Here is a 16,878-nt window from a genome sequence, read left to right on the forward strand (position 1 = left end):
CAGAATCCCACTTGGAATGCAAACAGCCTTTTCCTGAAATTCAGGCAGAGCAGGTTCACTTAATCACAACACATTGATGGTGGCAATGTGCTGGCCACAATGGGCACTGATAAGGGGAAGACCACAGCTCCTGTGAATCCTCTGTTGTGGTAAACCTGTGCCTGAGCATCAGCAAATTTTCATGGGCTGTATTTTGGGCATTATCATCTCCAATTGCTGTGAATACTCTGGATTTCAATTAGTCACTGAAAATGGGACAGTCACCAGAGATGGGAAAGGGAAGAGGGCACCCACAACAGGAAACAGGGAGCCAGAAAGATGCCCAAAGGACAGATTACAATAAATGACAGAATTTGTTAAGGAAGGAGATGCCAGCAGGACTTTTCCACCTTAAGAAATGTTGGTTTCCTTTCTCCCCTCTAGGGCTTTGTTGCGGAGATGTATTTTAGGCCAGTGCGGACATCTACAGTCACTTTGAACTCTTACAGCACTCCATCCTAAGTGTTTGCCCTTTGATAGCAATTCAGAGCTGGTGGCCTGTGAAATCTGATTCCCCGCTCCTCTCATGCGATTAGAAGGTACGGTAGGGCAGCTCTCCTTCCCCATTTGGGAAGCTCAGTGGCTTCTGAACTCTTCCATGGGAACCAGCTACCAGGCAGCTCCAGGACAAAACCTTCTTGCTGGCTTCGTGTGTGTTTGCTTCTAGGTTCCCACCTGCTGTGAGCCAGCACACAAGCATCCAAATTTCCAACTCCATGGGTTCCATCCCCACATCTTAATGTGACACTGGGCTGCCAGATTCCTAGTAAGAACTTTGTGGAGCTGAGGGGAGAAGGAGCTCTTCAAGTCTTACGAGGAGCAGCTGAGGGAACTGAGGTTGCTTAGTCTGGGGAAGAGAAGGCTCAGGGGGGACCTTATTGCTCTCTAGAACTACCTGAAAGGATGGAGTGAGGTAGGAGTCAGTCTATTCCCCAAGCAAGAAGTCATAGGACAAGAGGAAATGGCCTCAAGCTGCACCAGGGGAGGTTTAGATTGGATATTAGGAAAACTTTCTTCACCAAAAGGGTAATGAGGCATTGGAACAGGCTGCCCAGGGCAGTGGTGGAATAACCTTCCCTGGAAGTGTTCAAAACCCATGTAGATGACGCCCCCAGTGACATGGGTTAGTGGTGGTCTTGGCAGTGTTGGGGGTAAAAACTGGACCTGATGATCTTCAGGATCTCTTCCAAGCTACCTGGTTCTATGATCATAGGTGGGAACCTATAGGTACCTGTGCAGTGGGGTCCTACCATGCCATTTTGGGGCTGTGGAGTCATCTGGTAACGCCCACCGCAGGTGCTATGGTCTTGGCTTTGCCAGTAGCCTCTGCACCAGCCAGCTCTGTGATCACTGCAGCCGAGCAAAGGATCCAAGCACCACATCTGTGTTGTTACGAGATGTGCATCATCCAAGCCAGCCTACCCTGTGGTACGGCACTCAACTTTTCACCTCGTAGAACTCCAGTCCTCCCAGGAGCACCCTCAGGAGCACCTCAAAAAGGCCCGCAGACCCTGCGGGTGCCACAGCGATGGCACCCTGTCCCCTCGCACTTCAGCGGCAGGGCCATGCAGCCCTACAGCTGGTGGGGCAGCCTCTCCTTCCCCTGAAGGCTCCTGTCAGCACAGGCTTCCCGTCGTGCCACGCCACGAATGGCCGCCGGGTGCGAGGGGCAGATGGTGAATGCGACCCCCGGTGAGAGCGGCCCCTCCCCGGGTACGGCGGCGGTGGGACACAGCCTGAGGGGCGGCGGGCACGGCAGAGCGGCTCCCTCCCCGCCCTAGAGGCACTTCCAGCTCCCCGACACTACAGAGCGCCGGAGCTCGCCCTGCGCCAGCCCCCACCCTCAGCGCGCTAACGGCTCCCGCGGATCCCGCCCCCCGCTCCGCTGCGCGCCGCGGTTTGACCCGCGCGGGCCGCCGTAGCGTGTCGGATCGGCCGTGCCGGGGCTGCGTGCGGCGCTGCGGCCGGGGGGCAGCGGCTGGGCGGCGCTCGCCGCGGGGCTGCGGGGCTCGGCGGGCGGCCTCGGCCCCCCGCGTCCGGCACACACACGCGTGCGGAGCCGCCCCCTCGCCGCCTCCCGCGGAGGGAACGGCCCCCGCCCCGCCTGCAGGGGCGGCCCGCGCCGCAGCCCCTCCTCGGGGGAGGTCGGCTGCATGGGCAGGCGCGGCGGGGCACCGCGGCGGTGGCTCTGCCGGCAGAGCCGCTGCTGAGCGCCAGGTAGGAGAGGTGGGAGCAGGGGGTGGAGGAGCCGGGGCGGCCGGCCGGAGGAGGCGCGTCCCGTCCCGTCAGCCCGCAGTGCCGCCGTGGGGAGGGGGCTGGCGGTTGTGCTGACTCGGACGTTTCTCTCTTTCCCCTTCCCTCCTTCTCTCTCTGTTCCCCCCGCCCCCATTTTGCGCGGAAGCCGGAGGATATATTTGCTGCAGGCTTTGACCAGATCCCTCTTTCCCCCCGGCAAGCACCGGGGCTTCGGGAGAGGTGAAGGGTTTGTAATCGTTGGCAGCAGTCACAGTTCCTCCTTCACCCTCTTTATAAACGAAGGGTGCGGGGATGTGAAGTCTTATGTGCCTTTATTGTCAGATATCACCCGCTAGTTATATATATGTGTATGTACTTAAAGCAGAGCTAAATTTGTGAGAGTTAAAAACTCCCTCATGTTTATTCTCGGTGTGCTTCTGCGGTTTGGTATTTAATGATGAAGCACAGCGCTGTGCTTTCCTTACTGTGAACCCTAAGGTAGAATGGATGTGTATGGAGCAAAAGCAAGGGGCTGGATGGACTCCGTTAGTGGGCTCCAGCCGTGAGGATTGTTATCTTTGTCATAAAATGATACTGAAATGTGTAACATAATTTTTTTTGATCTGGCAATTGGTTTAGATGTGCCAGTACATACTAAAAGGATAATAATTCTCGTGGAAGCCTCTGCGAATAAGCAATGCTGCACCCGTCCTTACCATAAACTCTTGAATTTGGCATTTCTTGCAAAGAATGAGGGTAGAATTCATTGTGAATGTTGTACTGACCCACGGGTGCATCTTTCAGTTTAGATCACTGCTGATTTGATCCTCTGGAATCTGCAAGGGAGAAGTCTGCCAGCCTCTGTGAATAGCTCTGCAGTGTAACAGGAGTGGAGTTCCCAAGCAGAATTGCTGAGAGCTATGTGAACGGGTGTAAGCAAAACTGAGCACATCGGGATTTCTGCCTCAGCCCTGGGCTTGTGTGTGTGTGTGGGGTGAACACCCTCTGGCACCTGGAGATGATGTCGGTCGAAGGGTCTACAATAACAAGTCGGATCAAAAATCTGCTTCGCTCCCCTTCCATTAAGCTGAGGAGGAGCAAGCCTGGGAACAAGCGTGAAGACATAGGCAGCAAGGTGAGTGCTGTGTTGCTTAAGGTCCCATGTGTACTAACAGTATGGCTTTGGGAGACTGGTGTAACTGTAGAGTGATGCAGAGCAACTGATATGTGACTGTAGTCTGTCTCTTAGTTGGGATCTTTACTGTGCTGCATATCCTTGCTAAAGCCCTGGTTCTTCTGCTGAAGCACTTCTTTTGCTTGTGTGGTTATCTGCCCATTCTGTATCAGGAAGCTTTTGGGATTTTCCACACTGTGGTGTGTGGAGTTGTTACAGATGACTGACAGGAGAAATATAATACTGCCTCTTCCTCCATGTTTCCAACTGCAAACCTGCATTACTGGCAGCTGGTGATACACAAAGACCTGTTCTGTGTAAGCAATTGCTCTCAGCCTCGCAAAGGAGTGTTCTCAGAGTATGTAGGGAAGGATGGGATGGTCTGAGAGATGGAGGATGAAAGATGTATCTTGGAGGTGACTGTTCAGATGGGGTCTGCATTCCACAGGCCTGGATGTGCTTTTCTCCATGTTCCTCCTCTGTGTGCCTCAGACTCCCTTCCCTTGGAGATACCTGTGGTATAATGCTTCTACCTGAAAAATCCATCATTCTTCCTGGTGTTGTGGAGCATTCCTGACAGTTACTCACTGGGAATTGACTGGTGTCATGAGGAGGATGACTTAATCCTGGTTGTGGGGAGAACAGGAGCTGGGTGGCATTGCCTTGTGCTGACAGCAGGCGCCCCTGAGTCAGGGCACCTCGCTCAGTCCCTTCACTGATTCACTTGTAACCCTGTGCAAATCACTCGGCCTTGTGTAGCTTGTTCTCTCCATAAATAGAAAGGTTAATCCCTCCCCCCCTTGTAAAGGCTCACTAATAAATAAGAAATGCTTGTAATCTGTGACTGCAAAGTGCGCTCATTTGTCTCAGAACAATAGTGCTTCAAAATTTATCTCTTGGAGTGAAGAGTGTGTGTAAAACTTCAGGGGAAGTAAATGACACCTTGCCTAAGTGTCCTGTCCCCAGCATAAAATCCTGTTCTGGTTCAGGTCAGTTTTCCTGAGATGGCTATTTCATGCCAAGGAACACAATATTCTCTTGCCAAGAAAGGGAAAAACCTGCTTGGCTTCCTCAGAGCTCTCTAGAGGAGAGTCCTTGGTGTTTGTGCATGACCTCAGTGTGTTCATGTGCATGCATGCACTGCATTTAATGCAGCCTGTGGCCTGCCAGTGAAAGGTGCTTTGTAGCTGTTGCTGAAGAGCAGTTTGTTGATCTGTATTCTGCAGAAACCTCAGTCAAAAGAGCCAAAATCCACCCGTACCACCGTGTACAGTGGGCATTGTATTCTTGCTCTGTGAACAGGAGCTGAGATCTGCACACTGCTTTCCAGGGCTGTGACCTGCTGCTGTGTACCCAGGGTATGCTCTGGTACCTGGTTGGTTTTGTTTTCCTTGCACATGCCTTTTGGAAGAGCTCTGTTGTATCCCCTGTGCTGTCTCTCCCAGTGTGCAGCTAGGGCTGTCTGATCCCCTGGGGACATTGTGGATTCATTCCACACCATCAAATTAGGGTTTGAGGGCTGGATTAAGAGCAGTTAATCAGTGAGATGCAAAGGAACTGCTGTGGAGTTTGCTGGCAGAAGCAATTTGTTATGTCCTCATCATCAACTCAGTTTGTCATTTGATGTGGTAGGTGCTGGTGTTGGTTTCCTAAAGGGATCTGCTCTAAGTTTTCCTCAGGTGAGTTATGGCCTGCTGTTGGTGGGACAGCTGGAATGTGCAAGACAAGAGGGAGTGGGACCCTTACTAAAGATCCAACACATGTTGGATATATGTAGAGATATCCCCTCTGCTGTGTGTGCGCTCTTCTACCTTCCAAGGTGAGAAGCAGCTCTATCTTTCTAAACCAGCAGGATTCAGATCCTCTCTGTCTGATACCAGGTTTAAGTGTAAATCGCTTGGGACTGAAATCGAGCATCATACACATCGCTCCTCAAGGATCTTTGCTGACCTGCAGGGAGAAACCCTCAGGCATCTTTGTCTCTTGGACTTTTTGAGTAATGGCTGCTCCAAAAGATGTATGTGACTCTAGTCACATGGAAATACAGAAGGGCCTGTGAAGCTGGTAGCTATGGCTGGTCATCTCAGCTGATTGCTGCTTGATTACATAGGATGGAGGAGGACTGCTGCCCTAGATTAACACCTGAAAGGATGGAGGAGGACTGCTGCCCTAGATTAACACCTGAAAGGTTATGGTGTGCTTTGTATGTGCAGATACAGGTGAGGCCCTGTGGTTCCTCTGAGTCCCTCAAGCTTTTATTGAAGCGGGCTGCTCAATTTAAGATGGACAAGCACCCTCAGTAGCACTACCTTGACTTCCATAAGATGTAATTTTCCCTTGCAGTGGAAAGTGTCCCTTGTGTCCCTGCTCTTTCTTAAGCAGCTCTTTGCTGGTGTGAGGCCTGTCAGGCTCAGTGGTCAGGGGCAGACCCCTTGGGCAGTTTGTGACACTGAAAATTGGCTTCTTTCAGTGAAGCAGCCGTGTAATGCTGGGCTAGACGTAGGCAGGCTGTGGGAGGCTGGCTCTGCAGAGACCTGTTTGTGCATTGCTCTGCAAGGGGGAGTGTGGGTAAGTGGAGATACTTTGCATGACGGCTGTGCAGGACATGCACTGTGTTACTTGGGAACTGTACAAGAGAGAACTTGTTTTGGTGCTTTTATTAGGACTTATTTTTTCTTATAATTAATGCGTGGTTTTTCTGTGCAGCTGCAGAAGATCTCCACAGGAGTAAAACTAAGGAACCAATACGTAATCGTGGGTATTTAAAAAAAAAATAAATAAGGGGAAGGAACAGGAGCTCTTTAAAGCTTGTTGACAAACTGGATGTTGTGTTTGGGTTTGTCACTGCTTTTTGAAAACAACTTCTCTTTTGTGAGAATCCTGAGTTTTGCTGCTGCCTGATGAGCTCTGGGTTTAGACTTCTTTTTTTTCTTCTTCTGATGTTGATGGCTTGAATCCACTTTTCCTGCCTTTTCCAGATCCTGAATCAATATGGAGCTGGAGCACAGCGGCTTAAGTCTAGGCCTGTTGATAGCTGGGATTGTAACATGTGAGTGTGGTGGCTCAAGCTACTATGTCCTTAGAGAGTTTGGTTGGCCTGCATTCTATTTCTAGAGGATTTCTAGCCCTATCAGAAATCCAGCCATGCATCTGGCCACCGTGCTAGTGATTCCAGTGGAGACACAGAAGTAGAAACTGGGCACTGAGTACCTTTGGAGCGGCACAGGATCACCCTGAGTAAGTGGCACTAGCAGAACAGTGTGGCAGCTAAGTGGTGAGCCATCTCCTATTGCTATAATTTACGGGTTGTTCCAGTACCCTGCAACTTGACTACACAAATCTTTCTCTGCTCACAGAAGTAATGCACCTGTGCAGGTATAGTTCTTGTTGTTCATACTGTTAAGCTCTACTTTTGTAAATATAAGCATCTTTAAAACTGATGTAGCTGTGCCTATTTTAGGATATGTTTGTGTGGGTATCCTCGGTCAAAGCAGATTATAAATGTCAATGTAGAAACAAATTGCTGCAAAACCTGCTGCAGGCTTTTCCCCAAAACAGTAAACCAGTGATTCAAAAAGAACACATTTGGAATTTGCTGCTTGTTTCTTTGATCTCTCCTGTTCATTTTCTAAGCCAGAAATATTTCAAGTTGCCAGTTTAAAAGAGTTCTTTAACTAAAACCTGACATTCCCCAGCGGGAAGTCATTCAGCACTTGGATTGTTGTATCATGGTCTCCCCTCACCAAGTGTCATGTGAACATGTGCAGCTGGAGCCCCTGTTTCCAGTCCATCATGCTGGGTTGGATTGGGTGGCTCTGCAAATCCTTTCTGAGAGCTTTCATTCTGAAAATGACACCTAAGATGTTCCTGGGGAGGCAGGGTTTCCTGTCCTCCTTTGGTGAGGCATGGTCTGTTCTTACTGCCTGCCTCCTGGCTGCTTTCAGCCTAATGGTAGCTCCCTGGTTAGGGCAGCTGAAACCTATACGCTTAGCTTTGTGTCCTGCAAGTGGACAGGCATAGATTTAAGAGGGAAACAGATCCATGGGAGCTTGAGTCCCTCCATGCCTTGTCATGCCCCTTGCATTCCCAGCACAGTTCTCCAGCTTCTTAATTCCCTGAAAAGTCGCAGGGCTGGGCTAGGACCACAAGCTGTTCTGGACACAGGAAAGTGGAGTAATGTTTCTGGCCTGGCTGTCGCTTCCTGCCTTCAGTACACAGTCTTTTTTGTTTGAAAATACTGTAGCTTCCAAAATGAATCAGTTTAGTCTGCTACTGGTCTTAACTGGATCAGCTGAGAGTTGCTGAACCTTAACTGGAAGAGAATCAAAAAACACATAAGTTTGATTCACTGATATAAATGCTTCAGAAATCATCACCTTTTATTTAATCTTTTAAGGCGCAGCTGAAACTTGTTGCAGAGTGGGATTCTTGGTAAGTCTTTGGGAACAACTTGGTCCTTCAGCAGCAAAGCCTGCTGGGTTTCTTGTAGGCAGCACTTCCTAGGGAGCTAGATGTGGGGCTGAGCAGCCTGACTGTGTGGGTGAAGTAGAGAGCAGCCTGTCTGATGCTGTCATAAGCTTTTGCTTTGGCAGGATTTGGAAGGGTCTTTTACATAATGATGGTGCTTTTGAGGAGCTCTTCAGCACAGTATTGCCCTGTTTTCCTTCTCCACTCCACTAGAGTCTGAGCAGTGCTCAGCCCACCAGGTCTGGGACCAGTGCAGCCAGTGGCACAGCTGAGAGGATGCATCTAACCATTGCCTGGTCTTCTGCTGCTGTGCCTGTTCTGCTTCAGCATCCATGAGTGTTGTGTGGCCCTGGTTGATAGCTAGGGATCTCTGCACTGCTCAGTCTAAACACATTCAATTGCTTTAACAGCTTAGGGGCTGCTGTCCAGAGATAGAAAGGATTTCATATCTGTCTCTGGTCAAGCTTATAACAGTGTTCTTTAAAGGAGAAACAAAGGCTGGTTAGCTTCTCCATAGCCAGACCTGCATTTCAGTGGCATGTCTGTATCTGCAGATAGTCAGTGGAATAGATGAGAATGTCATAGTTTAGGGGCTAAATCCTTCCCTCCCAGGCTGCTGTGGTCCCCTCTACTCCATCTTCAAATACATGGTGCTGAAGATGACCCTGTGTTAACAATTTCATGCATTGGTATAGGTTTTCCTTGTTCCATTCTTCACTCTATGAACGTTATACCTTGCCCTGAAATTACAGGATAATCTGGCTAGTTCTCCTAACAAACATGAGTGTTAAATGTGACTTACAGCTACAGGGCATATCAAAGCCAAAGTTTCTGCTGGTGGACTGCATCACCCATTGCTTTTGGTTCTTGAAGTATGATGGATATAAAACCATATAACAATTCTACCTGTTTGTTTTTGTAGCTTGCAACTCTGTCCATGAGCCACTGTGATCCTTCTTGCTAATCTTGAGACAAGATTGCTGGAAAGATCCTCTTTTCTGTCCACCCCTAAATAATGCGCTGTCTCTACTGTGGAAGACTGCAGGAAGACCAGTCCACAGCAGGATAGGGGAATGATGTGCCAACAGCTGGGGTACAGTCAGCATAAATAACACAAACCAGGTCATCTGCCTAGTGGGTTCAAGTGGTTCTTGATTCCCCTGGATGGTCGAATGCTGATTACCAGGATGGTGTTTTACAGCTGCTGTGGTCTTGGCTTGCACATTGTTCTTTGCCTCCTTCAGATGAGCTGAGTATTCTGAGAAGGCACGTGGGACTTCAGCTAGCCTGTTTGGAGAGACCTGTAAGCAGGTTTTACTCTGTCCCTGCTGTGCTGGATAAGGTGTACTCATACAGACTGATGATCCCCTTTTGCTTGTGGGCTGTTGTTCTGCAGTGGGCTGTGAAGCATGTATTAGAGCCTTTGCTATCTGGGATAGTAAGATGACAGAGGTCAGGGCTGGTCAGAGCTGTTTCATTTGCTGCTTGCTGGTCAGAGCTGTTATTCAGTGTGGTGCAGGGAGAGCTGGTGGAGAAAGACATCCACAGACACAGTAGAAAGAGACCTCCTCCAAATTGTACCACCTGTTTCCCTGTCCATGCTGTGGTGCATCGCCTCATTTGTTTCAGGAGGGCAGAAGAGTTGAATGATGTTTGGGAGTCAGGCCAGGTTGGACCACTATGTGCTTTTGTAACATCAGGGGTCTGCAAGTGCCTGTAAAATGACTTGTATGTTATTTCACTCTCCCCTGTATCTAGTGGAAAGTAATTGCAGGGCATCACCTCCTCTTCAAGCTAAGAAAGTGGTGGTCAGCATTTTGTTGGCTTGGGAAATTTGAGTAGATATTTTGATTCTTGTTGATCAGGTCTGAAGGAGAAGTTGCTTGATTAGCCTTGGTACAGTTTTCTCTGTGAGAGTGAAAGCAAACACCATGTACTAGCTAGCCTTTGACTTTTGTAAAGGTCTCTTGTCTTGTTTGGGGCAGGGAGTGGCACTTACATGGTGCTCAAACAGTTCTTTCCAGAATGGAGCCCTGATATTAGTGCTGAGTGATCCCAGCTAAGGTCTGAATAATTAACTAGCACTAAGCCCAGTTTCAGTCCCTTCAACCTTCTGTTCATATCTGATGTACTTGCCTCCACTGAGCTGGAAGTTTCTGAGGGCTTCTGTAGATGCAGGGAACATGGGAGATGGGTTGCAGTGTGCTCTCTGCTCTGGTTTCCAGCTCCAGATGTGGGCTGGTCCCTGTGCCTGAAACTCCACAGGCTCTGCTGAGGCTGAACCCATCAAAGGGTGGCTACTGCAATTGAGAAAAACCTCCCACTGTTTCCTTTCACCACAGTGCTGCTTAGCCTTGCCCTGAGCATGTCTGCATGTTGTGCAAGGAAAATACAGCTGAGCTCTGCAGTTGTAACCAGCAATGGATCTGTGCCCTGGGATCTGTCTTCAAAAATACTGGTGCAAAGGCGAGTTGCTGCCAGTGTTCGCATGACCGTAGACAGCAGGAGCATCCCATCTCTGCCTGGCTTTGGTGAGCATTGGACAGACAAGGATAAATTAGACTAAAACTAGAGAAGCTTCAGTCTTAAATAAAAGGTGTGTGTGTGGAATGGGACATGCTTTTCCTATACAGACATGGCTTCAAAGTCCCACAGGAAGTCTGAGGCAGGCCTAGAAATTGAATCCTGATCTTCTGAGGCTATATGTTAGCCTTAGCCACAAAGACCAGCCTCTTGCAGCTTACCAGCAATGTTTCTTATATCTCCCATGTGAGGACTGTGTGTTCATTTAGGATTATTTGCTTAAAAGTCTCCAGAATGTGCTGTTGTAAATGTTGACTTAGTTCCATTGTCACTAATGATTTCGGTAGCTCTGGTGATGATGACTTTCTGACAGGCCCAAGCAGATTAAGCACCATATGAATTAGAGCTGTGGAAACCCCAGTAAGCCTTGTAATTTTACTTGTGTCCCAGGAGACCAGCACTGTTGTTAGTTACTGTGGGGAAACTTTGATTGAAAATAGTACTATAGAAAAGTTTATGGACTGCTGGTGTATTCAGTGTTTCCAAGTCAATAGCAATAAAAGGCAGTCCCGCTTGTTCTCCCAAATACAGTATTAAAATTCATAGTTGGTCAAGCAGGCTCATGTGATTTAATAACTAATATGAGATTTCTTACCTGGTGCAGTTTGAACAATGGCATTCCTTCCTTACAGTGATGGTTCTTGAATTTCTGCATCTCCCAGACAAAACTGTATAGCTAGACTGAAATTTTCTCCATCATGGATCCAGAGAGACTCCTTTCTCTGGAAGACAATAGATTATTGGAGGCTGCATAGTAGTAGAGAGTCACAACATTAACAAATGGCTTGAAAGCAGGCAGATGGAGTTTCTGAGGGAAGGAGCAAGCAACTTTGTGGTAGTGTCAATGGATTCAAGGATACAGACCTGTAAAGCTTCTGGTTTTCTACCGAGCAGGCACTGGGAAGAACAGTGCTGCCTGTTCAAAAACCCTTCCCTGTCCACAAGCAGGCTCTGCACAGGGCAATCGTTGTTTGAAGTGCCAGTACTGAAGTGTTAGCTATGTCTCCTGTGCCCAACAGTGGTAGCCTTTGAGCTCTCCAAAGGGCTTTGAAATTGGTTGCTCACCTTTGAGTAGCACATAAGGGCTGCTTGCCTTTGAAGTCTTGTTTGTACTAGGGGTACTTTCATTTGCAAAAAAAAACCCAAGCAAGGCACCGTTGCTCAGCCCAGGACTTTGCAGCAAAGGAGCTTGAGTTCATTACACAGTCCCTAATGCAGTCGAGCTGCTGGAATCGCTGAAACACCTAATAGGACTGAGAGTGAAAGAAGTCTGTGCAAGTCCTGCCTCTTGCCTGCTCTTGGTGCTCAGAACTTGCCATGCAATGTCCTTCAGCCATGGACATGGACAGTAAGGGGATGGGGAAGGTGTTGGAGATATCCAGAGAGGGGTGGATTCCCCAATGGGTAAGGGTGTTTGTGATTAAGCACTTGTCTATAGAATCATAGAGTAGCTAGGGTTTGAAAGGACCTTAAGATCATCCAGTTCCAGCCCCCCTGCCTTGGGTAGGGACACCTCACATTAAACCATGTCCCCCAAGGCTTCATCCAACCTGGCCTTGAACACTGCCAGGGATGGAGCATTCACAACTTCCCTGGGCAACCCATTCCAGTGCCTCACCACCCTCACAGTAAAGAACTTCCTCCTTATATCCAATCTAAACTTCCCCTGTTTAAGTTTTAACCTGTTACCCCTTGTCCTGTCACTACAGTCCCTAGTGAAGAGTCCCTCCCCAGCATCCTTATAAGCCCCCTTCAGATACTGGAAAGCTGCTATGAGGTCTCCACGCAGCCTTCTCTTCTCCAGGCTGAACAGTCCCAGCTCTGTGCTGAAAGCAATTTGCAAACTAAGCTTCCATGACACGCTGTCTTAATGGTGACACGGCGTCAGAAGAGTCTATTGAATGAGCTTGTCCTTCAAAGAAACAGGCTATACCAGTGAAAGGGCTTCTTTTTGCCAGTTACATTGCAGCAATATTAGCATCTTTTCTGTCAGAGTTTTGTCTGGGCCAAGAATGATGCTTTTCATGCTCCTAACCAAAGCTTTCTGTGCTGCTGGAATGTGTAAAGGTAGAGTGAACCTTGAAACAGAGCTGTGTAATTTTTAATATAGTGCAGTTGGTTTTGGGTTCTGTGCTCTGCTCTTTAGAGTCTCTGAGCCTTTTTTTTCCCCTCAATGTATAACAGGCAGGATACTTATCCACTTACTGCAAAGTGTCCCAGCATCCAGGACTTTAAAACAGGTGCATAACTCCTTGCTTTTGGCTTATCTCCCAGTTTTGAACTAGATATAGCAGTCCCAAGCATAGTTGTTTCAAACCTGCTTTGGGGTGTCATCCTTCTTGGGCAGCTGGGTCCAGAAGCATTGCTGGCTGTCAGCTGGAGCTGACAAATGTGTGATCTGCTTCATTTGTTTAAGCCCACCTTGTCCCAACTCATCTGGTTTTCTTGTACTGAGCCGTGGCCAGATATGCTTCAAAAATGTTTCTGTATATCTTGCCCAACCATGAAGGATGGCTTGGGGGTGTTTGCCCAGTCTATGCCCTGAATCCTGCTACAGGAATGATGCTGGAGGGGAATGGGGACAACATCACATAAAACGCTCTTAATGGAATGCATTAACACCTCTTTCTGAGGAGTGTGTGGTGGACCTCTGTGGATATAGTTGTTTCTAAAAGCCTGAGCTGCTTTTGAGACTGGAATTGGACTTCCAGCTTCTCCTGCACTGGAGGATGATCCTCCTGCCTGATAATCCATGGTTTGCGCTGCATGTCTCTGCTAAGCTGTCGAGATGTATTTTATATGCAGTCAGCAGTGCAAATAACTGGTGCTGGGGAAGGATGAGGGGAAGGTGCTCTGGGTTGGAGGCAGCTTGCTTCAGCTTCCTCACCACTGACTGCTCTGGATGTGATTTTGGCTGTAACTTCTGAAAGAGGGGCTCTGCTGTATCACTGATGTGGTGGCTGGCTTGTAGATGCTTGTTTTGTGAAGTTCTTGGCCTGCTTTCTGTAGCAGGGCTGCAAATCAGCATTTTGATGTCCACAACCTGTGATAGATCCATTTTTGATTGTGGTGTATAGCCATGTGTGGAGTACTATATTTATCCACTGGCAGCCACCTACATGTGGGAGGGGTTCTTTGTGCACTGCTCTGCCGATGCACTTCCCAGGGCCTGCACACTTGGGTAAGCACATGCTGGTTAATTTAAACACAGGTTTTGGAAAAAGCAGGCAAACCACGCTTCCAGTCTAGACAAACCCTATATAATATGCTCAGAGTCAGCATTGTCTCCAGTCTGTCTGGTCCTTCGTGGTGGAGGTCTGATGACTGAGGTTCCAGGCTGACCAGCAAGTCTGGAAGGGAGCACCGAGCTGGCCTGGGTAATAACACTGTGCTGTGTGGCAGAGGATATGGTTGCATGAGGTGCTCCCAGCTCTGCATCTCTGACAAGGAAACGGAGCTGTCTTAGTTTGGAAAAACCTGCTTTTTTCTTTTGTGAAAGAAAATCATTTTGGAGGGCACCTTGAGGACACCAGGGAGGAAGAGCAGTGCCTGTGGAGAGTCCTGTGATGTTCCAGCGGGAAGAGAAGAGCGCTTGCCACGATAAGGCATTTAGTTTTGCTCAGTGCTTTCCAGAGGTTTAAAACAATTGGGAACACTCATCACCTACTGCCTAAAGGTTTGTTGGCAAGCAACAGAAACTCCTTCTTTTTACTGGTAGTTTTTTCTGGCACTTAGGGCCTGTTGTACAGGGAGGAGCAATTCGACCCGCCTTAGCCAGCAGCCCTGGCTGAGGAGGGGAGGAGGCTGTGTAAAGAATACTATGACTCTCCAGGCAGGGAGGAGCTGGTATTCCTGCTGTGGGGAAGCAGGGGAAAGGAGCTGTGAGCCTGAAGCATGTTTGTGTAGCATCTGGGATCAGTAGAGTCAGGGAGCTCTCGTGCTGAGGAGATGGCAGAACTGTAAATCATCAGTGATCTATGTAAACTGCAGAAGCAGTTAGGGCAGAAGGAAGGGATTAGAAGCAAAATCCATTATAAAATGTCAAGTGGGTGGTTTCCCTTGCTGGGGAGGAGGTCTTGTCTCTGGGCAGCAAGCTGACTATGTGTTGTAGCCATTGCTTTGGAAGAGAGATTTACTTCCAGGTCTGCTGTCTGGGTTGTGTCCCACGTCCTGCCCTCCCACTCTGCAGTGTGATTTCATTTGGATGCTTTTCTCAGATCCCCAGAAAGGAAAGTACTGTAAACAGCTGCCAAGCAGGATTTTGTGTTGTACAGCATATTTAAATGCTGGGGCCTAGTTGGATGATGGTATGAATATGTTTCTATTTTTCTGTGTACGTGTTTAATAGGAGGAACATATTCTGTCCTGGTTGAGTGTATGTTACTTTTCTTAGTGTGCCTGTTAGTACAGTAAGTTACAACCCACTCTTTTCCCCTGCCTATAAAGTGACACAGGCATTGTGTTACAGCTGTAATGTACACAAAGTCTTTCACAACTCTTTATGTAACTTTTTTACAGTCATGATGACCTCGAATGGTTTAAAAGAAGACTGAACCCAAACTCTGACTCCATTCTTGTGGACGCTTAAGCATGTGCTTAATTTTGTGTGAGGTAGTATGAGCGTGAGTAGCTCCACTTCACCCACTGGATGTGAAGATAAGTGCCTCTGTGGTCGACTGCAGGATCAGAATCTATGATTCATTTCATGCACATGAGTGTATGTGTGTGCATGCCTTATATGTATATCATGCAGTTGTCTTCATCCTGTTGTTTTAACCACCTCACTTTGTCCATTAATCCGTATTCACTGGACATGTTGCTAACCAGTTCCGTGAAGCCTGGAACAAAGACTGTTTCTCTTTCCCTGTTTACCATTCCGCCAGTTAACAGTTAACCAGAGACATTCTGGTTTTCTTTTGTGCCCCCCACCATCATCCCTGGAATGTGAACTTGGTTTCCCCTCTTCTCCCCAGCTGGAAGCTCCCTGGTAGCCTCCTCTGAACCAAGCAAGATGTGTTCAGGAAGGGCAGTTTCATCCCTGAAGTTACAAACAGCTTTATGCAAGGATAAAGCTGGGTTATTTATACCCCAGGACAAGAGACGCCTTTCTCTGCAGAGGCATGAGATGGTATGGTGGTCATTAACTTTTCCACATCACATAACCAAAGATGCCTTTTTAGATGCTTCTGAAGTGTTGATTATGCTTTCTTCCTCTTTAAAGTCTAGTCCCATTGGATTCAAATATAAGAAAAGGCAAGACTTTTTTTTTTTTTTGACACATTAATCTCCCCCACCCCAGCATTTATCTGTTGTAGAGAAAAATGTGATGAAAGGTTGTTTTAATGTATTCTGGAAAGACTGTCAGAGCTGTCTTTGCAGCCCATCAGAGGGACAATCTGGTGAAAGGCATGGTAGTTATCACCTTATAGCTGTCTACATGTGGCAGCAGGAGCACCCTCCTTTAGGAAAGGGAATATAGCAGACACTGTTTCTCCCTGTAGGCTGCTGCCTGGGGTTTGGCTCACCTGGAGTCATGTTAAAATCTAGGCTTAGCCCTGGGATCAGCCTCCTGTTGCATTTATAGCAGGCGCCTCTCACCTACGTGTCACTGGGGTTCCTGCAACCACTCTTGAGGGAAGTACATTTTGGTCCATGGCTCCTGCATTTTGCCCTTCTTGTTTCTTTTCAGTGTGTGAGCTTACTCATTAAAATATAGTGGCACTGCTGATATTTTCAGTACAAGCAGGGTTTGCATACAGTGCTGTGAAAATCTGACTCTTTTCTGTTTGCCCAGCCCTGCAAGATTGCTTTAGAATGGGAATGGATACTGGCAGATGCTTTATGTGTTGTGTGTCTGCCCTCCTGCTGGCCCACACCCTGGTCACCCCTATGCAGTCTCTTGTCAGTTGGATGCTATGTGACAAGAGCTGGCTGCTAACTTACAGCTATAAATCTGTTGGGGCTGTAGTGAAGCTTGTCAGTGCTGTGCAGGTGGCGAGTGGCTTGCTTAGCTTCCGGGTGGATGACTTTTTTTCTCCCCCTATAACATGGCTTGTATTTCTGCAATGGTAGAGCCTGTTCTGGTTGCAGTGGAGGAGCGGGGTTAACAGTGTTTATGGGACATTCTTTCCAATTGCTGTGGTCTAAACATATGTACACCCGCATTGAGTTACTTCTGCCTGGAAAAAAGCCACAGAGCTATATATAAAATATGTTTGTTGCAGTAGTTGGTATAAATAGGAGAAAGGGGTAGCACCAGGGCTTCCCTTCCTTAAAGGTGATTTGAGAAGACTTCCTGCTGCTCTGTCTTCAGTGGCAAAGGCTGGAGAAGGCATCTGAAAACACCTACAAAATGCCATATGGCTAGCCTTCAGGGAAGA

The 16,878-nt window shown here is 48.1% G+C and overlaps 1 protein-coding gene across 4 annotated transcripts in view; it reads left to right on the top strand.

Moving 5' to 3' along the window:
- The first annotated feature begins 2,119 nt into the window (after positions 1-2,119).
- The window catches only part of MAPKBP1 (mitogen-activated protein kinase binding protein 1), a 99,027-nt gene continuing 84,268 nt past the window's right edge, over positions 2,120-16,878 (top strand). For 2 of the 4 annotated variants that reach the window (XM_061462344.1, XM_061462342.1), the window contains exons 1-2: positions 2,122-2,256; positions 3,079-3,409. In XM_061462344.1, coding sequence (XP_061318328.1) covers positions 3,293-3,409 — 117 coding nt within the window. In that variant the 5' untranslated portion in view covers positions 2,122-2,256; positions 3,079-3,292. Of the gene's footprint in view, positions 2,257-3,078; positions 3,410-16,878 lie in introns of all 4 variants that reach the window. The other 2 variants (XM_061462340.1, XM_061462341.1) reach the window with 2 other exon arrangements.

This window comes from Pezoporus flaviventris, unplaced genomic scaffold (assembly GCF_033815535.1).
Source record: "Pezoporus flaviventris isolate CSIRO_AGI_PZ_B2104156 unplaced genomic scaffold, CSIRO_AGI_Pfla_v1 ptg000035l, whole genome shotgun sequence".
Lineage (NCBI taxonomy): Eukaryota > Metazoa > Chordata > Aves > Psittaciformes > Psittacidae > Pezoporus > Pezoporus flaviventris.